Source organism: Sciurus vulgaris (assembly GCF_902686455.1).
Source record: "Sciurus vulgaris genome assembly, chromosome: 6".
NCBI lineage: Eukaryota > Metazoa > Chordata > Mammalia > Rodentia > Sciuridae > Sciurus > Sciurus vulgaris.
This window is the reverse complement of record NC_136466.1, coordinates 160,987,998-161,014,421: the sequence shown is the minus strand read 5'-3', so window position 1 is coordinate 161,014,421 and position 26,424 is coordinate 160,987,998. Positions and strand designations below refer to the sequence as shown.

Below are 26,424 nucleotides of genomic sequence, written 5' to 3'. Positions count from 1 at the left end.
GAGTGCTTGCTGGCAGCTCCCCAGGGATCAGGCTGAATTCAGCCTGCAGCTGGGACCACATCACTCAGCTTTTCCCTCGCTGTCCTGTCCTATTTCCTTCGCTCCCCTCCCCTGCTGAGCACTTACCAGTAAATATCTACTTAGAACCCCTCATCACAGGCCCTGCTCTTAGGGACCTTAGATGGCAAGTCTTGGCTGAGAACTAGCCCATCAAAGGAACCCTAAAAAGGGCAAGCGTCATCATCACTGAAATGGTTCTTGGGTTTGCACCTGCTTGTAACCGCAGCCCAGACCTGGTCAGTACTTCAGGTAATCGCATCTGCATGGGATTCTGTAATAAACCAGCAGGGCTCAGTTACCTCGATAGGTCCTACTTGAAAGTCGATGGGGATCTGCTGCTCCCTGATTTCTTTCAGCGTAGCCATGGCAATCCGGATATCATCCAGGTCCTTAATGGGACGATTCAATTTCTTACTGAATTCTTCAACAAGGATGAAGATGCTTTCCATCTCGCTCCTGTATTTTTGGTTACAGTGGCGGCCGATGACAAGCATCCAGGCTTTGGTCTCAGTAGTCAGGGCAAATTTCAAGTCAGCTGTAAAAACCCAAATACACACAGTTCACTTTGGAAAACCAGATCACTATGAAAAGATGCCGCGTTGCTGTTCACGGAGACAAGTTTGCAGCTTGTAACTCTCTAGAACATGGAAATGAAACTGTGAAAAATATTTTTGAATCATTATGCACTCATCCATTTTGTAAAGCCTGCTTTTGCAACAATTCAAAATGTATTTCGAAATGCTTTGAAAGAAGATACATATCAAAACCCTCTGAGACAAGACTCAAATGTTTGTTATTGTTATTTATTAAAGGAAAGATGAATCTTGATTCTAAATACAACAGACTGTCCTCTTTCTCTAAATCAGCCTTTATTTTCAAGGCTTAGCATCAAAGTATTCAATATACTCCTGAATAAATAATTAGGCAGAAGGGAATTAAAAACAAGTCTACAAATTGGTTTTAAAACTAGAAGCCCATGAAAGGAAAGTCAATCTTTAAGCTAGCTGGAACTCTCTAGAATACTAATCTAGGAAAGAGATAGAGAGATACCATTTAATTTATATAACTGTATGAAAGAAAATGAACCCACCTGTGAACAGAGCAATAGAACCCACACAGATATATTCAGGCTCAGCATTAATTTCCTGCTCCAGGTTTTGGAAATAGAGAATCTGGGACTCGAACTCAGAAAGTAAGGGGTTTTGCATAATAAAGGTCATAATGGTTTCTTCTTTCTCCTTCTGCCAAATGTGATTGTAGCGTTTGAAGCAATCCATGGATGTAATAACTTCCTAGAGTAGAAATAACAGGTTTGTGTCGAGAAGGCAGAACCTGAAATGGCATCATGTACAAGTGAAGATGTGCCCCTTGCTGGTGGCTCCCGTGGAGTCATTAAAATGTTCAGCCAGCTGTGATCAGTTGGCAAAGCCACAGAACTAGACCATGTGGAATGCTGTGGACAGTAAACCAGGGCTAGTCATGGTTTCGTTGTCACTATCCCTAGTCAGAAACAGGGAGTAGCAGCTATCTTTCACTTTCATTCTAGAGTTAGGGATCTTCAGGTGACAAGCATCTGCTCAGCATACTTGAGATGCCTTTCACTGGGCACTGAGGCCCTGGGTGTGACCAGGCTCCCCCCAGGATGAGCTTACCATCTTCACTTTCACCTAGGCATAGGCTGTGAAGCCAAGGGCTGGGCTACAGGGCCTTTGGACGTACCTTTTTGGTAGAACTGATGATTGTGCTCAGTACAGAGACTAATTTTACAATCTCCTTGTTGTCAGACACGTTCTTATAGTAGTTCTTGGGTTGCACTGGAATGGGTAAGTTTACAGATGCCACCTCAATGGTCTCTAAAAGCAGAAAAGAGAAAAAAGTTTATATCAACAGCATAGGGAACATGCTATTAACAGATAGGGAGATTTCTGTAATGGATGCCAAAACATATCTCCTTCCTAAAAGCAATAAAAATCATGGGGATTTTTAATGTTCTCAAAGTTTAAGGACTCTGGAAATTAACCACATCTTACAACGATCCAAAAAGTGTCAATTCAAGAAAAAATATGGAATCTAGGTGAAAGTACCAAGTTTCACGCGTTTTAATTTGTTCCCTTCCCATGGTCTCCTCTCTGACTGTGGGGCAGAGAAAAACAGCAGACTTACATCCCATGCAGCTGAGAGAACCCTCGACCCTGCAGAGCCCGGAGCAGCAGGGATGGGTTTGGAGCTCCTCAGAGGTTGGGGGTCTCTTATGACCGTCAATAACAGACACATCTAGAAGCTCCCTGGAAAAGCTGTGTCTGAGTTATTTAGCTTTACATGACACGATGATGCAGAACTTCACTGAGTGGGGAAAAATAAATAATAACAACTCGGACCCCAAGTCGTTTGTCAAAATTTTTTTTAAAAATCAGCAACAATGATTATTTAACTTTACAGCTGCCTGAGACAAACAAGATGGTAACCAAAAAAGATGAAGGTCTGGGAAAGCGATGTCCACAGAGGGCACTGTAGAACCCTGACACACTCCTGGGCTCTAGGAGTCCACACACCGTCAGAGGGTCAGCAGACCCAGGGAAGACCCACAGGGCCTGTTTTTCAGTTCTGTCTGAATTTGAGGCCTGGCACCATCCGTAAGCAAACACTTGGGTAGTGGTTTAAACTGACTGAGCCTTACAGGGCTCCAGAACCCATACAGTCTCTAAGCAAAGGGTGAAGATTATTGCTTCAAAACATTCAAGGGTAGGGTGCTGCGGTTGTGGCTCAGTGGTGGAGCGCTTGCCTGGCACATGTGAGGCACTGGGTTTGATCCTCAGCCCCACATAAAAATAAATAAAGGCATTGCATACATCTACAACTATATATAATTTTTTTCAAGGAAATCTCTGTACAATTGTTAATTGACCACTGAACACCCAGAGACTACAGCAGCTAATAATCCAAAAATAGATTTTACTCAATTAACCAATGAAATTCAATAAAGAAAAAGAGTAATGATATCAGCAATCTCTAGGGAAAATCAGTTTTCAGAATTGCCATATTCTTTAAAATGTCTAATTTTCAACCAAGAAAACAAGTGCAAGACACACAAAGAAACAAGAAAGTAGGGCCCATACAGGGAACAGAAGTAGCCAAGAGAAGCCATGCCTGAGGAAATTCAGACACTGAACTTACTAGACAAAGATTTTAAATAGCTATTATAAATATGTCCCAAGAAGTACAGAAATCATATTTAAAGAATTAAAGGAACTTATGGGAATGATGTCTCAGAAAATGGAAAAATATCGATAGTGAGAAATACAAGAGAACCAATTACGAATTCTAGAATCAAAAAGAACAACAAATGAAGTGAAAATTCAAGAACTTAGTAAAAGATTTAAGGGCTGGGGTGTGGTTCAGTGGTAGAATTCTGGCCTAGCAGGTACAAGGCCCAAGGTTTGATCCCCAGAACCAAAGGGGGAAATTTTTTTGAGTTGGCAGAAGGAAAAAAAAAAAATCAATTAACTCAAAGATAAGTGTTTAAAGATACGAGTCGAGGTTACTAATTTGAGATTATTCTTCTTTGTAATATTAGTGCTTGAGGCTATTATTAAAGAATTAGTTCCTTAATTCTTTGGTCATGAGAAAAATATTGTGTATAATTTTCATCCAATATTTTTTCTTCTCAACTTAGATGTGATTCATGACTGAATGTACTTTTAGCTTAGAAAATTCTGAATTTTAAACTATTCTGGGAAATTAAAGCAATGATTCCAAATAATATAAAATTGAAATTAATATAATATTAATAGAAGTTTGGGGCTTAAATTAATAAATAATTTTTTAAGTTATGGGAACAATAGTTTTGAGCTGTATTTTTCTACCGCAACATTTTTATCTTTTGGTTTGGTTGGGTTGGGGTGGGTTGGGTTTGGTTATTTTTGCAGTGCTGGGGGTGGATCCCAGGGCCTCTCACATGCACCCCCAGCCCACTCAGACCTCTTTAAAAAGGAAGGTCCCTCCGTTTCTTCCTGTGGCTTCTCGATTTATCAACTCAGGGGAGTGAACGCCAACATAACTACACAGGTCTGAGGTTTGTGGGGCTGACTGAAGGGGAACATAAGGACCAAAACCAACGTATAATTCCATGAGCAATGTGGCTGTCTCAGGCTGCCTAAGTTTACACAACACAAATGAAAGCCGCAGGGTACACAGCGACACTCACAACATGTTAGCCCAACAGAGCACAGAGTGGGTCAAACATGTCTCTCCCATGCCAGGAAGTATTCATTGTGATGATGGAGAGTCGCTCTTTAAACTGAGAAATTAAAACCCTCCCTGCCTGCAGTTCTCATTATTAGAATGGACCAAAAATCAGCAATAATAGCTGTGATCAACTCACCAGACACAGACCACAGTGTAGATGCTAAAATATTAAAGTATATCCACCTTGGTATTTTGTAGACTTAAAATTGGTTCAGAGATTAATATTCTGCACTAACTTGATTTGAGAAGTCTATAGGGGCTGGGGGAGGGTAGATTTAATCTCAATCAATGTTGATTCACAATGACTATTTTAACAGAGCTCTTACCTTGCAGTTGATTCTCTCCCACTTCAACATCTGAGTCACTCTCTCCGTCACCCCACGGGGCAGTCATTTTTCTTTCCTGCGCCTTTTTCTACAATGTAAAAGGCATCTTTCAGCTTTGTCCCACCTGTAAAAGAACAGCTTTCACAGGAACCAGCCTCTCCATCCCCCACCCACCTTGGAGGACGGCTGGTCGCTCCACTGTCTAACCCCCTTGGGGACGCTGATGATACACTCCACAGCTTTGTTCAGGGTCTGCTGGATGTCCTCCAGGGCAGGCGCCAGGGCAATGCTGGGAATGGCCAGAGTGATGTTTGCTCGGAAAATAGGAAGGTTGCTCTGCTTGGTTTCCGCACTGCTGCCGTCTGAGTTCATGAAAAGACAGGAGAGGATTTATATTTTTAATTCAAAAGGAGTGCCTTCATTTCTAACCACAAGTAAAGCACCTAGAACAACACACAAAAAGGTATACAATCAGGGAAATATTTGTTCAATGAATAAATTAAAAAAAACTTTTGGAGGATCTAGTTTTGCTTAATACAAGAGCAGTTCAGGGGAACCCAAGTCATTTTTTGTTGATTTTAATTTTTTGGTAAACTATCCATAAAGGAAACCTACTATGTAGGATCAGACTTAAGTATAAACTCTTTTCTAAACTACTAAAGATGATATTGCTCAAGTAAGTGGATACTGATAAATTAGTTAAATGAAAAATAAATAGGCAAGGAATGAAGAATAACTACCAGAGCCAAAATTAAAACAACCAGCTTGTAATTTCAACTAAATCGTATGCCTTCCCTACCACAGTGTTATATTCTACACTCAGAATAGCTGGGAAAAAAATGAAAAAGAAATAAAATTAACTCACCATTCATATCAAATGGGCTTTTAAAGTTAGGTATACACATAAGTCACAGATATAGATACATGTATGGGTATATATGTGTGGCACACATAACTTTATATAGGCGGAAATTCCTATACTGTATAAAGTTGAGAAATAATTCTGATTTAATATTTAGCACATCAGCCAACATTTGAAAAGTTCTAATACAACCCTGTGTCTGAAGTAAAATAAGACATTATAAACCATGCCACAAACAAAACATTCTTTCAAAACCCCAAACTTCATGTATCCACTTTAAATTAAATGTCAGATGCTATCTCCTAAATGCTAATATTCAAAATAGGTAAGATTTTATCATCACCTTATTTCTCAGTTGTAACTAATGCTAATATTTCTTTTTTTTTTTTTTCAAACTGTTTTTGATTTAAGGTTTAATTTCAGGACGTCCCTACATGTGATGGACCCTCGAGGCACCCCTGGGCAAAGCAACAACTGCTTGTGAACTGGCTGAGGAGGTCAGGCACTCAGCCCAGGGAAGCCCTTGGGAAGCACAGGCATGTCAAGCAGATAAGTGTGACTTCAGCAAGCTCTTTCCACTTTACAAGACGGGTTAATAACCCAATAATTAAACAATGAAACAATCGTTTCCGTATGCCTTCTTTTTAAAGTATGTTTTTTTTTTTCCTTTCCCAGATTAAAACAATTCATTTTATACATTTTCATCTTATTACAGAAAAAGATCAAAAGTGATGTTGATTTTTACGTTGTAACAAAGGTAAGTAGCCTTAAACAAATTAATTTACCCCCTCCAGGCTCCAGTTTTCTCCACTTCAACATGAGTAATGAGAGTATTCACTTTATGGAACTATTGGGATCACCAAAGTTCATAATGTTGAAACTTACGGGGAGGCACTCAATAAAAGGTGGAGTTTCTGAGTTTCTGATTTCTTTAAATTTAACAGGAACATGGTGTCACCTGCACATACACACACACACACACAAACTACACCTGATCAGCCACCGTGTGGGATCATTACCCCGGAAGTTCATCACGTGGGAGGAATGGATACGCTTGCGAATGGCCTCTAGCGTGTTCCTGGTAACTTTCAGAAGAGCATCTGCGTTTTGGTGGTTGAAATGAGAGAGCAACTCGCAGGCTGCCTCTAGCATCTCGGTCTGTTTCTTCTTTTTTGTGACTGTTGTCAAAGATAGTGGGCCAGCCCCAGCATTAAGGGACGATGTCAAGGCATCAGAATTTCTTTCCTCTCTTTTTGCTGTTAGGACGTGACACAAATAGAGGTAGATGGGGGGGGGGGTGCAATTAAATGGAGAAATTAAGAATAAATAGCATTCAAGCTTAATGTCACTGAAGTGTCATGATTCTCAGACAGTAAGATGGAGGCCTCTCCCTCTGCCTGAGAAGACAGCCAATGAGGGACGCAGGAGCTCTGGGTGCAGGAGCCCTGGGCCCACAGGCTGGTTCTTTCTCCCACCAACACCTTAAAGCCCTGGGGAGTCACTTTCCTTCTCCACCTCTAGTGTTCCTGTCTGTCCAGCAAAAGCTTTGCTCTGGTCTACACTGACTTCGTGAAAATTCCAATCCATAATCCATGATCCACCCTCCTCCACAGGTAAGGCGAAGTGAACCGGCTCCCCCAGCATAAATTAAAGGAGAGCTAAGCGCCAAAGAGGCTGGTGCAAAGTACGTGTTTGCAGCATTCCACACAAAAAATGGGAACGGGCAACACAGGCATTAGGCTCAGAACCAGAATCACAGACATAAATAGCACTCTAAAATTGGGACAGCGTTTATAGAATTGTGAAATTAAGTTACTCTGTAGAAAGTCAAATTTTAGCTTTCAGTAAATGGCCTGGAAAAACAAAACCCTGTTATCACCTCATCTCTTACCTGAAGTTTCACGTTTTGAATCAGCATTATTCTCATTGAGTGCTTCTTCGTGGTCCTCTTTAGGTGGAACTTGCAGATCCAACATGTTTATTAGCTCATTGACTGCTTCCTCCACTAATGAGCTTTTAAAATGTAGAATCCGAGCACCATTTACACAAAGATCCTAACAAATAAAAACGATCGTCACTTGTTGTCGTGGTTTATCAGGTTCTTGAGCGTTCGGCAGTACCACGGGTTCAGCTCCCCGTGACAGTTTACGCTCCAATGACGCTGGAACACGCCCTTCACGCTGCCCAGCCCAGGCCTCTCCAAATGCACCTGGAGCATGTGGATGGACCAAGCTTGTTTGCTTCTCCCGCACGGAGGACATAAATCCCAAATCCATCAACAGCCTCCCTTCCCACCAAGTTCCCTTCGGAGTCCACAATCTGCTGTCACCAGTCCTTCTTGTCTCCTCATCTTTGCTAACAAGCCACAGTTATCTCCTACTTAATTTCAGGTCTATTTCCCTCCTGTCCCCCTAAATCACACATTTCTCAGGAATAAAATTTAATAAATGTAAGCTAAAATATGACTTGGAGTGCTGTGATGGATTCTGATATACACAGCATCAGCTATTGACCACTGGCTGGAAAATTAGCCCATGAAACAATAGATTTTGTCATCTGGACACAGTTGTCAGCTTCACTTTAAGTTTCACTTTTATGCATCTTCAGATTCTAATGTTCTCCTGGGCCATCCACATTAAACAAAGGCCTCATGGCTCTGTCACCTGCTCATGCACGGCCTTCACCTCACTCCACTGCTGGGGAGCACGTGACATTTTGATGCCATGATCACAGGAACATTCCAATGTATACTGAAACATACTATTAAGCTTCTTTATCATCAAAGTATAAAATAACAACTTCACTCTCAACTCAGAACATTACCCAACTACCAATCTCAACCTTGAGCTTAGAGAAAATTATAAAAGAGAGACGAAAACAGTTATTTTAAAAAAGGGGCGGGGACAGGTCTGAGGTTGGATAAGGAATGGAATGAAGTTAGGATCATTTAGTAACAAGTATAGACCCTGGTGCTAAATTTCCTGGGCTCCAAACCTAGTTCTGCATGATATGGAAAATCCTTCTCTGGTCTCAGTTCCCCTCTCTGTAAAATGGCAATAATGGTAGAACCACCTCAGATGGTATCAGGCATTTCCTAAGATAGAAGGTTGTATGTTAAGAGCAGGGCTGGTCACAAAGTGATTATCAAGGAGTTTGTTATTAGTACTTGTCAGCAAATGACACACATCTTCAGGACTTAAGTGCCTGCCAAGCTGGTCTTCTATGTAGATCAGCTCCTCATTCCCTGAGAGAGTGCTGACATTTTTCAAAGTCTGCATCTTCGGTCGTCTGACTGCCTTGGGGAGAAGCACGGGCCACGATGAGATCTCCCGCTCTCCACGCCAGCTCTCCCAGGACACCCTCGGTGACCTTCCCACCATCCTTTCAGACCCTCAGTAATACAACACACACCTGGAACCACAGAACACCTTGATATGGAGGGTTCTGGAAAACAGAATCAACAAACTCTCAAAGCCTGCTGTAGTTCTAACAGCATTGTGTAAATCCCTTAGTTCTTTCCCTCTGAGAGGACATGATTATAAAAATGATGCAAAGAGCACAGAAATTAATAAAGCAGAGTTTAGCCAGAATGAGGCTAAAGTAGCAATAGGCTCATTACAATGGCCCCTGCATCAAACAAAATAAACCAAAGCTGCTGCCTCCCCTCGCCCGCTTCAAACACCCACCCCCATGGTGGCATCTGCACATTGAAACCACCAGAAGGATCTGTTACCAAACCTGACGCCTTTCCTCCTTGATGGATCCACACGGGGCTCCTGCGTGTCTCACCCCTGTGAGGCTTCTGCTTGGGAGACCAGGAGCGCTCTGGACCCGAGGCTCCCAGGTCCGTTCTCCCCCCGCCCCCGTCCCGCCTCCTCCTGACAAGACAGTCCCTCACTGCGGCAACTCTTTGGCTGACATCCTTTAGCCCATCACTCCCTCAGCCCCAGGAGGGGACCGACCTCTGCAGGCGACCCACCCTCTCCACTTGCCCCCACACACATCAGATTGGCCATGCAGAGGCCTGCTGCAGGGAACCCCCAGCCCCCGACTCAACCATCCCCTAACACTACCCAGGAATTGCTCCACATGGCCACAGCCACTTCCCCCACCCAGTTCCACAACAGCTGTGTCCTCCTGTCTTTACACCACCCGGCCCACCACATTCCACCAAAAGCAAATGGAGCCACGACAGGGAGACTTGTCCCACTTCCCAGCCTGGTAACCTCACCCAGAAGGCAAACCAGCCTCCATCATTCCCTCCTGTTTGAGTGACTGCAGTGATTCTCCTCCTAGTCAAGAGTAATCTCACACACTGAGTTCTGAGTCGCAGCCTCCCCCTTCCCCAGAGACCAGGCTACCAACCAGCTTTCTCCCTCTCTTCTTGATTTTTCTGCCCCAGCATATCAGCACACTCCACCTACTTCATCTCAGTACCTCCCTCCAGCTGCCAAAATGACATGCTTCTACCTCAGGGCCTCTGCCCTTGCTGTGCCCTCTGCCTGGAATGCTTTTCCCCAAAACCATTCACATAGCTCACTTCCTCGCTTCCTCAGTTCAAATGTAATCACAGAAGTCATCCCAGACCATCAATGTAAAGTCACAACTCTGAGTCAGGTGCTGCTTTTCTCCACGACCCTCCTAATGGTCTCCTTCGAATTTATCACAAGCTGACATGTTTGCTTGTTGGCTTTGTTTGTTTCTTTGTTTTTCTGTATCCTCCACTTGAAAAGTGGGCTCCCACCAGGGCTGGGATTCAAGTTATTTACTGCTGTGTCCCAGCCTTGGTTGGCATAGATGCTCCAAAAATAATGGAACAAAGAAATAAACTGTGAAAAGTAAAGAAAAAAAAAAAATTCAACAAAAAGCCTTCACTTACATTGTTAATTGGAAATGCAAATTAATTTATGTTACATGATTCTGCAAGTTAAACTAAAATTAGGCAGACACGACAAAACGGTGTGCGCTGGGGTGGTGGGGGTGGTATTGTGCGCTGGGGTGGTGGGGGTGGTACTGCTGCATCGCCAGCAGCTTTCGAAGTTGATAACATCCTTTTCGAAAGGCAATTTGGCTGTGAATATCAAGAGCCATACTCTGACACAGTGATCTTATTTTGAGAGAGGAAATAATTCCGAAGAGGAAAAACATGATACATAAATATATTTACGGCAGTTCTTGGAGAAATAGAAAAACTTTGGAAGCCATTTAACGTCCAGCAGTAAGAGACTGGTAAATAAATTATGGCACATCAACCCAATAAAATATTCCAAAGGCATCTTTTACAGGTGCCTATGAAGACTAGATGGCAACACGAAGGATATTTTGTGAAGAAACGTTAACTGGGAAAGAAAAAAGCAGTATTCAAAACCTGCTGTATGTACAGTGGGGACTACAATGTAAAGGGGCATGAAATACATCGCAAATTATAACAATGGCAGCATCACTGATTAGAATCCCAAGCTTTCTATTTTTAAAATATTCTAAAACTTGCTTTGAAATTCTTAAATTTATTTTTTTTAATATTTTTTATCATTTTTTACAGACCGCACTTTGATTCATTATACACAAATGGGGTACGACTTTTGTATGGTTGTGCACGATGTAGATTCACACCACTCATATAATCACACATGTACGTAGGGTGATGATGTCTGTCTCAGTCCGCCATCTTTCATAACCCTCCCTTAAACAGTTGAGTCAAGTGTTTCTTCAGATGGGAAGAGAACAGAAAAGAGCAGGAGGGACCAGCAGGTGTTACGTGTACCCACAGTGAGGAGCATGACAAGGGGCAACCACAAATGTCTGAAATGCAGCCATTGCATTTACATAATAACATAATAACGATTTACTATAGTCTGAAGATGTCCACACAGGCAGAAAGAGGCTTACATAGAAGGCCTGAGATTGCTGTCTTTGGAAAGGCTGCTTTCAAGGCTGGCCCCAGCTGCCATCTGGGAGCTCAGATTTGGGGAGGGCGCCCCCTGTTGCCTAGCTGATAGGGCTGGCTCAACCTGCCACTCCCAGGTTTCCTGGAAATGGCTGCAGAATTCTGTGCCATGGAACACCAGTTTGGTAATACTGCTTTACTGACCCGGACAAGGAAGAAACCCTGCCCAGAAGTTGCTCAAAACTACTGTTTTACTTTACCCCTCGACTATGAGAAGCTCTTCTGCAAAACAGCTCTACTCTTCATAAACTATGAAAAAATGAGAAATGTGTTCCATGGTAATTTCCCTCCTACTGGTGTAAAAAGAGGTGATTTTTTTTTTTCTTTCGTCTAAGTGGCTGCTTAGATACATTTCTCTTCATTTCCAAATTATTATCAGATGGTTCCATGTTTGAATTACATCTAACAGGAAGCAATCACAAGTAGAAGGAAAAAATCTAATTTATGCTTTTAAAAATGTTCTTTATAGAAAAGCAAATCACAGGAAAAATTGTTTTAGTGAAAAGTATCAATTTTCTAATAACCTTTGTCATTTGGAGAAACTCTTCACAGGTGAGCGGCTCCTCCTGGGGGAGTTGACAGAGCGGGGTGCCACTCATTTCTTCTAGAACAGTGTCAATGCGGAACTCAATCAAATCGTTGACCCGGTCAAGCAGCAGCTCCAGGTCCTCTTTGGAAAAACAAAAGCAAATAAAGGAGATGAAGAAAAACATTTTGTTACACACACACACACACACACACACACACACACACACACACAGGATCAGATGCCCATAGCAATGGCAGCATAGCAATGCTGCTCAGTTGCCATATGTCCCTGGGACACTCCGCAGTTCCATGCTTTGCCTTCTGCACTGTGACTTCCTGACAGTTCCCAGCCCTCTCGGCCTCCCTGGTTCTGACCCCTCTCCCCCACAGGCTGTCTGTGGACCTGCATGGATTGGGGCCTCCCTCCTCCTGCACCACCACTGCAGCCTGAGCATCCTTGAGCTCTGTGTGAGTCACAGGTCTGCTCATTTTCTTACCTCCTTGGGGAATTCATATCTTCATCCTTACATCTTAAACATTAATTCCAGTGCCTATTCCACAGGAGGTTTTCAAAAAAGTTTTCTTGAAGTGGAAATTCTATTTTTTTCATGTTACTATCATAAGGCAAACTTTCTTAGTCTGCTGAGGTAATAGTGAACACTAAGTTCCAAGGATTAAAAGGCAACTCTGAAGAAAGCTAGCAATCCCACATCAGAAGGAGGAAGGAGGGCTAATGGAGAGCCACCTGAGGGGTAATGCATTTTTCAACAGATCCATATAATCAAATCTCTCTTGTCCTAATACTACTTTCTCATAGAAAGTGAAGTTGAAATTGAACAAAGAAAAGACAATGTTACATAAATTTCTTCAAGATACCAAACAGTTCTTTCTAGTAGTCTTCTTGACTACTAAAGAGGAGCTAAAATTTTATTTCAATGAATGTGCTCAAAAATATTCTTTACTATTTCTACCTGACAAATTCTTTGAAGCATCTTCAAGGACATTTATAGCAAGTCCTACAATGTCCTACAAGGATTTTACATCCTACTTCATTGGGGATGTAACCTAAAATGACAAAAAGGACTTTGCAGATGTGTTAAGGATCTTGAGAAACAGGGATTGTTCTGAATTATCAAGATAGTGCCAATGTAGTGATAAGGGTCCTTGTAAGAGGAAGGAAGCAAGGTCAGAGTCAGACAAGGAATATGACCCAAGAGGGGCAGAGAGAGAGAGAGAGAGAGAGAGAGAGAGAGAGAGAGAGAGATTTGAAGATGCTGTGCTATTAGCTTTGAAGATGGAGTGACCATGAGATAACATATCTAGGCAGCCTCCAACTGTTAGAAAAGGCTAAGGAAAAAGAGACTTCCCTGATGGCAGTTGATTTTAGCCCCATAGGACTCATTTTGGATTTCTGACCTCCATAATTAAATGATTTCATATCAATTTTTAAAAGGCTAACAACATTTATGCATATAATATACAAAATCAAGCCTGTAGAAGTTCTGATTGTTATATTGATGATAACCAAAACTCTCTTTTAAAAAAATACATGATACAGGTGACCACCTCTATCACTTGTCCCAATAAGGAACCCAGTTGTTCTTGAGATTTAACACAGTTTGCCTCCCAAAGAAATTTAACCCTGTTCTGCTTTAGTCTCTTTATTTAAATACAAAAAAGAAAAACATAATGAAATATGAGAACTAAGAATAGTTTCCTTAGAAACTATTTCATTGTCTTTAACTAACATTCTAATAAAACATCCAAATTGCTAGCCATATAGTCCTCACACTCCCTAGAGAGGACATGAAAGCCTACTTTGGGTGCCTGTTCCAATTTGATTGTGATAACTCTTACTAGGAAGTGTTTATACATTTTATAAATGTGTCCTTAGAGACTTTTAGCCAATTTCCTCTAGTTTTATTTCCTACAAGAAATATTTTGGGAAGAATATTAGCTTAGAGGCAAGGAAACTGGGTTCTAAACTCATCCTAATTGCTTACATCTGTGTGACATTAGAAATCATTTAGCATCTCTGAACCACAATTTTCCAACCCTTAAATTGGTGGTCTTATTTAAGATTGTTCCTACTGATTTTTCCACCTTTACAATGAAATGCTTGTCTGATAATGCATTTTGTATTATTCCACCTTCAAGTTCTAAAGAACCTGAAATACACTTCATTCATATTCAAGGGTCCCTTTACAATTTGTCTTTGAGATTGCCTGAGAAAAATGATAAGTCACATTTAGAGGTAAACCAATTTGGATCATAGCTGATTTTTCAACCCACACCCTTAAAGCTAGGAAGTCTTAGAATAATATGTACCAAGTTCTGAAAGAAAATGGATGCCAGTCAAGAATACTATGCCTTGCAAAATTAAGCTTCAGATTTGATAATGAAATAAAAACCTTCCATGATAACAGAGTTAAAAAGAATTCGCAACTACAAAGCCTGGTTTACAAAGCATTCTCAACAAAATATTTCATGAAGAAGAAATGAAAAGTAAAACAGAAAAACCAGCAAAGGAATGAAGTACACTAGAAGAAAACTCAATCAAAAGAGAAATAGTTCAAATTAAAAACCAGAAATAATTCAAAATGACAGGAAATAAGAATCATTTCTCAATAACAGTGAATGTAAATGGCCTGAACTCATCAACCAGAAGATATATACTGACTGACTGGATTAAAAAACAAGACCCTAAAATATTCTGTCTCCAAGAGACTCACCTCATAGGCAAGACATCCACATTCACTTTTAGCTGAAGTTAAAAGAATGGGAAAAACTTACCATACACATGGCTCTTGTAAACAAGCAGGGGTTTCTATCCTCATATGTGATATAGTGGACCTCAAGTCAAAATTAATCAGAAGGGACAAAGGCCATTAAGGGAACTATATACATCAATAAAATATAACAATCCTAAAAATTTATGCCCCCCAAAATGGAGCATCTACATACATTAAACAAACCCTTCACAATCTCAAGAATCAAATAGGTCACAACACAATAATACTGGGTGACCTCAACATGCCTCTCTCATCAATCACTAGATCTTCAAAATAAGAACAAAATAAAGAAGCTACAGGACTAAAAAATACAATTAATAATTTAGATTTAAAAGACATATATAGAGTATTTGATCCATCAAAGATTAAATACACTTTCTTCTCAGCAACACATGGCAGTTTATATTTTTTATTGTTGATTTTTAATTTCATTCCATTATGATCTGATAAAATACAAGATATTCTCTTTATTTTTTTGTATTTGCCAAGAGTTGCTTTGTGGCCTAACTTACAGTCTATTATAGAAAATGATCCATGTGCTGCTGTATAAAATCAACACCCATGAATCATTTGCATTCCTATACACCAATGACATATTGGCTAAAAGAGAAATCAGGAAAACTATCACATTTACAATAGCATCAAAAAATAATAATAAACTACTTGAAAATCAATCTAACAAAAGTGGTGAAATACCTCTACAATTAAAACTACAGAACACTAAAGATAGAAATTGAAGGAGACTTTAGAAGATGGAAAGATCTCCCATGTTCTTGGATAGGCAGAATTAATATTGTCAAAATGGCCATTCTACCAAAAGCGCTATACAAATTTAATACAATTCCTATTAAAATTCCAATGATGTTCTTCATAGAAATAAAAAAGTTGTCATGAAATTCATTTGGAAAAATAAAATTCCCAAAATAGCCAAAGCAATTCTCAGCAAGAAAAGTAAAGCAGGTGGCATCACAATACCAGACTTTAAATTATAGTACAGAGCTATAGTAACAAAAACAGCATGGTATTGGCACCAAAACAGACATATGGACCAATGGTACAGAATAGAAAACACAGACACAAACCCACATAATTATAGTTATCACATACTAGACAAAGGCAACATAAACATACATTGGAGAAAAGATAGCCTCTTCAACAAATGGTGCTGGGAAAATTGGAAATCCATATGTAGTAGAATGAATTTGAACTCCTGTCTCTCACTCTGTACAAAACTTAACTCAAAGTGGATCAAAGACCTAGGCATTAGACTAGAGATCCTGTGCCTACTAGAAGAAAAAGTAGGCCCAACTCTCCATCATGTCAACTTAGGAACTGAATTCCTCAATAAGACACTTAAAGTGCAAAAAGTAAAATCAAGAATCAACAAATGGAATGAACTCAAACTAAAAAGCTTCTTCACAGCAAAGGGAACAATCAAGAACATAAACAGGGAGCGTACAGAATGGGAGAAAATCTTAACCACGTGCACCTCAGAGCCTTAATATCCAAGATATACAAAGAACTCAAAAAACTTAATACCAAGATACAAAATAACCTAATCAATAAATTGGCAAAGGAACTGAACAAGCACTTCACAGAAGAAGAAATATGAATGGTCAAAAAAAAAAATATGAAAAAAATCTTCAGCATCTCCAACAATTAGAGAAATGCAAATGAAAACCACACTGAAATTTCATCTTATTCTGGTCAAATGGCAATTATCAAGAACACAAGTAACAATAAATGTTGGTGAGGATGTGGGGAGAAAGGTACACTCATACATTGCTGGTGGGACTGCAAATTGGTACAACCACTTTGGAATACAGTATGGAGATTCCTTAGAAAACTTGAAATAGAACCACCATTTGATCCAGTTATCCCACTCCTCAGTCTATACCCAAAGGACTTAAAATCAACGTACTACAGTGAAGCATCCACACCAAAGTTTATAGCAGTTCCATTCACAATAGCTAAGTTCTGGACCCAATCTAGGTGTCCTTCAACAGATGAATGGATAAAGAAAATGTGGTATAGATGCACAATGGATTATTACTCAACTATAAAAAAGAATGAAATTATGGCATTTGTTGGTAAATGGATGGAAATGCAAAGTGAAGTAAGCAAGTCCCACAAAACCAAAGGCAGAATGTGCTCTTTGATATGTGGTTGCTAACCCACAATAAGGGAAGGTAGAGAGAGGAAGAATAGACACTCATAGGATTAAACAAAGGCGAATGAAGGGGAGGGGAGGGAGCAGGAAGGAGAATAAGAAGGACAGCAGAATTAAATGGACAGAACTTTCCTATAGCTACTCCACATCGTGTACAACCACAAGAATAGGATCCTAATTAGAATAAGTTGTAATCCATGTGTGTATAATATGCCAAAATACATTCTACTGTCATGCATATCAAAAAAGAATAAATAAAATTTTTCAAAAAATATTTGTCTTTAAATCCAATTCCCAATCTGTCAAGTAGAACAAAAGACGGGGGTACATCAACAATTCCTCACTATACTCCCTGTCCCCAATCAGGTACTCATCAACTATTCTTGAATATGCAATACCTAGTAAATTAACTAGCTAGACTCTGCTGAGCCCAAAGGCATTCAGAAGGTACAGTGAAAACCCACAGGGAAGACAAGCTCTTGAAAATTCAAGTTATAAATAGACTCGGCTCTACTTCATCAGTCACGAGCATCGGACCAAGGAAAAGACCTAAGGAAGACAGAGAAAGAGAACAAAAAGAGGCACATGAGAGGTATCCAGAAGGAATGCCCAGGAAGAGGCGACCCAAAAATGAAGTGCTGGACCAAGGAGCTGGAATGGGTAGGGGGTAAGGACATGGAAATGGACGATCTAAGTCCACTGCAATGAGGAATGTGTAACTGTGTGGGTGTCCACCACACCCAGCTGGGAGTACTAAAAAGATGGGAAGAGACCACCTGCTCTTTAAGCCTTTCACAGTCAGTTTGGGGAGAAAGATGAAATTCGACTAAACTGTTAAAGAGAGCTGAAATACAGAGCCCCTGGCCTCCACTGTCAACTCCACAAGATCACAGGAGGAAGAGGTCACCTGGGGTGGAGGAGTGGGCTTCCTGGAGTGAGACTGGGCCAGGACACCTGTAAAGACAGGTGACACTGGGTAGAACAGGAAACTGGAAAGTCTAAATCTTTGAGGAAAACTCTTTTCATTACCGTGACCCGGACGACATTCCCTGCCCACCACAGAAGTGCGAGGGTTTCTGATGGTCTCCTGGGAGTCGCGGAGCTCTGGAAAACACCCACACAAGGGCTCGCCCTTGGAGACCAGTGGACATGCTTATCGAAAGGCTCTGCAAAGTCCTCCAGAGAAGAAACCCGTCCAACTACCAATGTGGACTTCCCAGACGCATTTGGGCCCAGGGTCCACCTTTGCATCGTACCTGTACACATTCTGGGAAATTGTATTTATGGACTATACCACCTTGCCTACATTTTTTAAATTGTTATATCACTCATTAAGGAAAAATGTTTGTTTCAACTTTTCCTATTTACAGTGCCCTATTGTTCAGCTCTGTTTTCCATACAAACTTCCATATCTTTCAAATCAGGATCTAAAAACACACTAACCAATTAGTATCACAAGTTAAAAGACTCTAAAGACCCTTGAAATTCAAATGTCCAACAGTAAAAATAAATGAAAATTTGTGGTTATCTCTGGGAATAAATTTAATACTGAATATTTATAGTTTTCAGTAGATTACTGAAAGTATACACCTTGGAAAAATTCTTTATGGAACAGCTTGCAAGTAATTCTCATTTCCTTATTTATATCACCATATTGATAAGAAATTTCATAATATATATTAAGAACTGCTATGGTTTGGATGTGAGGTATCCCCCAAAAGCTCACGTGTGAGACAAGGCAAGAAGGTTTAAAGGAGAAATGATTGGGTTGTAAAAGTCTTAATATAAACAGTGAATTAATCCCATGATAGGGATTAACTGAGTGGTAACTGAAGTGGTGGGGTGTGGCTAGAGGAGGTGGGAATTGGGGGGTGGCTATGGGGTATATATTTGTACTTGACGAGTAGAGTCTCTCTCTCTTTCTGCTTTCTGATCGCAATGTGAGCCGCTTCCCTCTGCCACACTCTTACACCATGATGTTCTGCCTCACCTTGAAGCCCAAGGAATGAAGCCAGCCATCATTTAGAGGACTTAGACCTCTAAAATTGTGAGCCCTCAAATAAACTTTTCCTCTTCTCCAGTTGTTCTGGTAAGGTGCATTAGTCACAGTGGTAAAAAGCTGACTAAAATAAGAACTAAGACTTTAAAACTGAGAAATAGCAATCATTTAGACAGACTTACTGATCTTTGCAAAAGTGTTTTCTAAATAGGCCTCAATGTTCAGTGATGTCCAAGTCAGTGCAGCCAAGCCTGGCTGAATAGCTCTGTCCACTTTAGCCAAATGGGGAGCCATCAGTTGCTCAATAGCAGGAGGCATTTTTGACCTCACTCTCTGGTATTCAGTCAGCATCATCTGCAATGAAAGGGGTTTAAATTATCAAGTAACATCTCACTTTAATATCATTTCATATAAAATGCTTACTTTAATTTAGGGTCAAAGTAGGGGCTCTGATAGCCTGGCGGGGAGAAGGATAAAAACAAAATTAGAAGAGAAATCATGATCTCCCTCTATAAATCACAAATTCCTAATGCAATAAATTTTAACTAAGGATGAAGAATTTAAGAAGCAGAACTTTTCAGCCTCTACTCAGACTGAAAGGAAAGAACAGTTTTAAATCAAGTCGTTTTTCTAAACCATGTCAAGTCATGGTAACAGCACCATGGCCTGGCCACCACAAGGCTCCTCCATTCAATATTGGGTACTGGTACAAAGCACACCCTGCTCCTCTGAATATCTCCTGTGGACCACACTCATCAACAAAATGGCCTGGGTCACGGGCGTCCGTTGCTAGGACTTTAGGCCAAATCTCATGAAGACCCAAAGCACATGAGGAGAGTCAGGAACTAGGGTTATTTCAACAAGCGTTATGGCTTGTTGTAATTGGCTTTTTCCCTGCTGTGACTAAAAGACCTGACCAGAACGACTACAGGGGAGAAAAAGGTTATTTGGGGGCTCACAGTGTCAGAGAGCTCAATCCATAGACAGTAGACTTCATTTCTTAGGGCTCATGCAGAAGAGTGTAGCAGAGGGAAGCAGCTCACATGATGATCAGAAAGCAGATTCAAAATACATACCCCATAGCCCCACTCTCCAGATTCAAAATACATACCCCATAGCCACGCCCCCAATGAACCACTCCCTCCAGCCACACCAACCTGCCTCCAGTCACCACTCAGTTACTGCCATCAGGGATTAATAAACCAACTAGGTTAAGGCTATAACCCAATCATTTCTCCTCTAAACCTTGCACTGTCTCACACGTGAGCTTGTCGGGGACACCACTCTAAACCATAACATGGCTTTAATATCATCTGAACGCCAAAGGCAAACGTACATCCCCAGTGCAGATCTCACTCCTGAGGTTTAGGTTCAAATACAGCAAGAGCCTGCTCAGTCTCCCCACTTCATACCCCACAGACGTCTTCAGACCCAACAGGCCCAAACTGAAGGTTAATTCTTCCCCCAAACCCCTCTCTGCCTTGGCCTTCTCCAACTCAGACGACAGCAACTCCATCCTTTCTGTCCACTGACCAAAATTCAGTCAGCCTTCATTCCTCTTGATCACCACTGTCATGTATAATCCACCCAGTTCCCCTCTCTGCACCGTACTCAAGGGAGACCTGATTTGTTTCCTCTATCTGCTGTCCCTGACTCTCGCCCGAAATATTAGAATGTCCCACCATTCTCTCCCTGCTTCCACCCTTGACTCTGAGAATCCAGGCTCTCGTTATCTACAAGACTGAACCCTTAAAACACTGAGTCAAATCATGTTACCCCTCTCCTTACCTGACTAGATGGTCCCACCTAATTCAGGGATCCAAGTCCTCATACAAAGACTTGCAGAGGCCCTCCATCTACAAGGACCTACCTAATCTTATTCCCCTTGCCTATCTGTCTTCTCTTCAGCCGCTCTCCCCTCTCTTCCCTGATCCTGCCCCACTGTCTTCCTTCTTGATCTTTAGACTCAGGACAGCTGTACTTTCTTCAAATAATTTCTCCAATGCCACTCTGTCAATTAGGCCTGTCCTGAAAAGCTACTTAAGACTGCAGGCCAACACCAAGAGCCACTCATATACTGTGCCCTGTTGTCAGTATAAACTAACAGCACCTATCGCTTTATACCAATGCACGAAATAATTTACCAACTTACAATGTTCACTGCTCATTTTCTGTCTTAGCCAAAGAGAATACAGGTAGTCTCCAACTTACTAAGGTGTGAAAATGGAAGATGTTCTGTAGAAACCATACTTGGGATTTTTGAATATTGATCTTTTCCTGGGCCAGCAATGTTCATTATGATTCACTCTTGAGATGCTGGAAGCAGCAATGAGCCTCAGCTCCCAGTTAGTGGGGCAATCAAGCAGGTAAGAAACCAGTACTCTGTTGCAGCATTTTTCAGATACGCCTTTCAATAAACTACCTGAGATATCCAGCACTTTGTTTAAAATAGGCCTTGTGTTAGGTGGTTTTGCCTAACTGTGGACTGCAGTAAGTGAGCAAAGCACGTTGAAAGTAGCTCGACTATGATGCTCAATAGGTGTATTCAGTCATTCTCCACTTGAGATGTTTTCAACTTATAATAAGTTTATTAAGACATAATCCCATCCTAGGTCCAAGAGTACTATATGTTACACCAGGACAAGAACTTTATCTGCTTTGTTTGTTCAACATGTCTAAAATGGTAGCTGGAGCATAGCAGATGATTGATCAATATTACTCTTATTAATCGATCAGAAGGAGCATTTGTGATCTGACACTTGAGGATATGGGTTCTTCATTGAAAATTACCTGTTGTGTAATGTTGAACCATATCAACGTCATTGACATATATATTTTTTTTTTCATGTTACCATTTTTAAATAGGCCTCATAGTTTTCCAGCCAACCTTTCAGGATAATGTCAACATTAAGAACCATTAAAATGAGAAAGTGACTTTAATGTGTTTCTTAAATACAATTATTTTAAAACCCACATTTGCAATGTAAATATTGGCATTACCTTGATATTAGATCAATGTTTCCTAAAATACTTTCCTTGGAATTCTAAGTTCAAGACATTCTATAATAAAAATGATCCCTGCCTGGATAAGTTTGAAAAACACTATATGCATATCTCCCCTGTAGAACAGCCATGGTTAATATTAATTATCCTGAGAAACCCGCCATTAGGTTATAAGAAGTACTGGGTAGGGGGCTTTGAGAACTTTGTTAAACCCAGCATTTCCCAAATGGGCTACATAAGCCTTTCTTCATATAATACCTTTCCAAAATTTCTATAATTCCCTTTCGATTTCATGAAAGCCACGTAAGAAACCCAAATCTGATTATTCTATTAGCAGCTACTCATACATTGCCTGAAGCTTTTATTCACTGTTTACCTTTGATTCAGTGTCCAGCACGTATTCTATCTGGGATGTAGTCCTTAGAATCTGCCTCAGGCAGACCCTCCATTTCTCACCTTTAATGCTTTAACCCCAGGAGGAATTATTCATCCATTTTAGAAATGAGAAACTGAGGTTTAGAAGGTAAAGTAATACACCCAAAGGTAATGGTTGGATCCAGATCAAATTGACTTCAGAATTTCCTCTGAACCATTGGCCCCTACTAGCTCTTCTCTTTCTAGCTTCAACTGTCTTCCAAAAAGCCGAGGAAGAAAGACTCTCAGCTACTTTGGCAAATCAGCAGAAGCCCAAAAAGTTTGTTGGGTATTCAGTACAATAACTGCAGTTGTGGGGGACTTTAGAGGATCCCCCAAAGTGCCAACAAATTCACTCTTACCAGCTACTCCTATTGAGCAGGAACCTTTAGCTCTTTTGACCTCCAAGATATAATAAATGTCCACCAGATGATAATTTGCTGTTCAAATTTCATTTACAACTGTGTTGGTCCCCCCTCCTCCTCTGATGAAGTTGGGGCCATACCTCTACCCTCCCTGGAATCTGGGTGGACTATGAAGCCCGGCAAGACACAACAGAGTGATGCCGTGAGAATCAGGATACCCTGAAGGCCACCTGGCCTCCTCCTCATTCACTGCTGCGCTTGCTCCCAAGTTGCTGGGGAGGAAACCCCACTGGCCGAGTCCTTTCTGCTGAAAGTCCAGGAACCAGGCTCCAGCACATGACCATCCCAGCCCCTCCTAAGTGCTCTAGCCCAAAAGCCTTGAGCTAAAATGAAGCATTTATAAAAACGGTCACTGAAACAACTCCTTCATGGACAAAATCAGAATTCATGCTTTTATACTCATAAAAATATGGCTTCTTAGGAAAAATATTTTCTTTCTAAATATGTAGATTGGCAAAATGATTTCCTAACACACCAAGAAGAATTTAAAAGGAAATTCCAACATGCTGACTAGTACTTCAGGAGTCCACATTTAACGAATGTCTGTCCATTTTTGCTGATGCTAATTTTTTTAATTTTTAGAATTTGTTTTAATTAGTTCTACATGACAGTAGAATGTACTTTGATAAATTGTACACAATGGAGTATAATTTCTCATACTTCTGGTTATACACGATGTAGAATCCCACCAGTTGTACAAGTTATATATGTACACAGGGTAATGATGTCTGGTTCATTCTACCATCCTTCCTGCCCCCACATCCCCTCCCCTTCCTTCACTCCCCTCTACCAAATCTACAGTAACTGATATTTTGAATGTAACATGAGGTAGTGGATTCCGGGTTCTGGTCCTATTTCTGCCACTTACCTATGAAGCCTTAGCTAAGTCATTTAATTTCTCTGAGCCCAGTTTGGCCATCTATAACATAAAATAATTGTATAATGTCCTACCTACCTAATATGATGATATGAAAAATCAAATGAAATAATGAACAAGAAAATGGCTTAAGATCCAAAGCAGATGCATGGCCTTCATGTTATCATGCAGTATTAACCACTGTGATCTATCAATGGAAGTTTCCTTGTGAATGGTCAAATACCACGGCTGCATCTCTGACCTGGTCTTTCTTGTCTTTGGGCAGCAGCACCTGTCACTGGTGATCTGTCCCTCCCTAGTGAGATGTTTTCTTACCCCTGGTTTCCGTGAGATTTGTTTTCATCCCACATCAAAGTCCACTCCTTAATCTTACTTGCTTATTTTTCCTCTTCTACCAGATATGTTAATATTGGAGCCAGTGTCTGGTCCAGTGGCCCTCTGCTCTTCCCTGTCTATATTCTCTCCCTAAAAATTCTATCTAGGACAATGTCATTAAATAGCAACTATGTTCTCTATCTCTCAAAACTAAGCCTCTACTTCACTCCACTGGACTCCAGCCTTCCATATCTAATTGCAGGGATGACACCTCCCCTTGATGTCTAAAAACTAACTTGTACTTAGGATGGGAACTACAGAGTCCCACCTACCTCCCAAAGTAAACTAGCTCAAGTCTTTGCCATCTTAATAAATGGTACTCACAATCAGAGGCACTGCCATTATATAGAATGTAAACTACACAACAATACATGGTCATCCCTACTCCAATTATCCTTGGGTTCCCCCTTGCCCTGCCTGTTGACATAACTCCCTAAATTTCTCATCAATTCTACTGCCATTCTAGCTCAGCCACCATCTTCTCCATCCTGAACCTATGCAACAGTCCAGAAACTGGCTTCCCACTGACATGCTCCTTCCTCCTCACATCTATTATCTATCCAGTAGCAAAGATGACTTTTATTATAAATGAGATCATGCCTTCTTCTCCAGCTCCATTTCTTTCAATGATTTTTTCTGGTACACTCAAAATAAATCCAGACCTCTAATCTTGGCCTAAAAGATCTGCAATCTGGTCCCATCCAACTCTGCAGGCTCATCCTCTGTCACTGTCCCTCACTCACTCTACTCTAGCAATTCTGGTCATTTTCTGTCCTCTTTCATGACATGCCACTCAATTTTTTAAACTGCATTCCAGAGCTCTCCAGGAAGAGGGAAATCGGAAGTACTCTACCTTCATGTTACTGAAGTTCCTTTTGTATATGTCCCGTTTCCGAAAGAGGGCAGCTGCAAATGGTGACACTTCCAGACCCATCTGTGACATGCACTCTGTTTCTCGAAATAAGACTAATATCTGAGGATCAAAGTTTACGAACAATTCCCCGGTGTCTGGAGCCTTCACCAACAAAGAAGCCTCAAGACCTCTGTGAACTTCGCTGATCTGTGGGAAGAATCCGGCATCATTATCATCAGAAAGTTCAGTGAACACAGAAAGCACAGCCATTCTTGGGGATCAAGGTGGCTAAGTGTTCTTGTAAGGACCTGAGCTTCCTGAATTAAAGGCAATGGGACCGCTTACTCTTATCCTAAATTCTTTCTCAGAAATAACCTTCAGCTTTTTGGTGGTGATGATGCACAGTCAATTCAATAAACTGTTTCTTTCATGACTCACACCTGCCAGAGAAGTGGACCGTGCAGTGGTGCTGAGTTCCCAAGAGCCGTTCAGCTCCCTGATACCTGACACCTTCATGCCTACCCAGTTACTCCTTTTTAAAGCTTCACAAATCAACTAAATTCAGCTTCTAGTTACTTAGAAATAAAATCAATATGGCTAATACACATTGCTTCCTGCCAATCTACAAAGAAATACAAGTATTTGTAGGGTATAATTTGATTAACCACCAAGATTCCAAAAAAAAATTTAAAACTTTGTCTTATAGACATACTGGTGTTTGAGACACATTCAGGTCTTACCGAATTTTAAAAAGAAAGAACCCCTCACCTGTGGAGTAGAGAAACTAAGAAACAGGATTTTCCCACTAAGGACTTTATAAATTAAACAAAATTGGGCTTCTGATGCATGTTTTATGACATTTTCCAAACACACAGTTATCTTCTTTCACGGGTATATGACACTTGTTGACTTAAGAGTCAATCAAAGTGATGTGCACAATATCCACAAATCCCACTTTCTGTAGGATTGTTCCTGCCAACGCTAGAGAAAGGTTCCAGCCACTTCACCAGTAGAGACCACTTAGAGAGCATCATTTAAGGGCTCACCTGTTGAAGCCACGCCCTGTGGTAGAGGACCTCGAACTCCAGCAGGACCTTCGCCACCCTGTTGTAACTGCGGATTACAGGCTTGGCCTCAGCCGTCCTCAGCACAGTTGGGTGCTGCTGGAAAAGCTGCATGGGTTGCTGGATCCTGTGGAAGAGGTGACGGGCCCACAAGATCTTCCCCGCGATGGGGGGCTGGTCTCGAGCCAGAGGAGGGTCATATTTCTGCTTTGTATAGAGCTTTGAAATCATATCAATGTCAGCCCCATAGCTCTCCAGGATCAGCCGGTATTTGTCATCAATACCAAGATTAGGTATATTCAATCTGATCAAAATACAGAAAAGTAAAAGCTGGAATTAACAGGAAGATGTCTACTAATCTTATTTATTAACATTTATTTTAAAACATATACTAAGGGGAAAGAATAAAAGAGTTGTGTAGCATAGTAAAAGAATTGAAATTGTATCAATCCTTATAGTGTAGGCAAAACTATTAACTTGAGAA

At 40.9% G+C, this 26,424-nt stretch overlaps 1 protein-coding gene across 5 annotated transcripts in view; it reads right to left on the bottom strand.

The window, feature by feature from the left end:
• DNAH5 (dynein axonemal heavy chain 5) overlaps positions 1–26,424 on the bottom strand; it is a 301,487-nt gene that overhangs the window by 163,824 nt on the left and 111,239 nt on the right. For all 5 annotated transcript variants that reach the window (XM_079145501.1, XM_079145505.1, XM_079145502.1 and 2 more), the window contains exons 14-24: positions 25,923–26,244; positions 24,877–25,083; positions 19,112–19,283; positions 11,965–12,110; positions 7,385–7,547; positions 6,513–6,749; positions 4,806–4,993; positions 4,632–4,719; positions 1,780–1,913; positions 1,151–1,352; positions 360–595 (exon numbers count right to left, since the gene is read on the bottom strand). In XM_079145501.1, the coding sequence (XP_079001627.1) occupies positions 360–595; positions 1,151–1,352; positions 1,780–1,913; positions 4,632–4,719; positions 4,806–4,993; positions 6,513–6,749; positions 7,385–7,547; positions 11,965–12,110; positions 19,112–19,283; positions 24,877–25,083; positions 25,923–26,244 (2,095 nt within the window). The remainder of the gene's footprint in view (positions 1–359; positions 596–1,150; positions 1,353–1,779; positions 1,914–4,631; positions 4,720–4,805; positions 4,994–6,512; positions 6,750–7,384; positions 7,548–11,964; positions 12,111–19,111; positions 19,284–24,876; positions 25,084–25,922; positions 26,245–26,424) is intronic.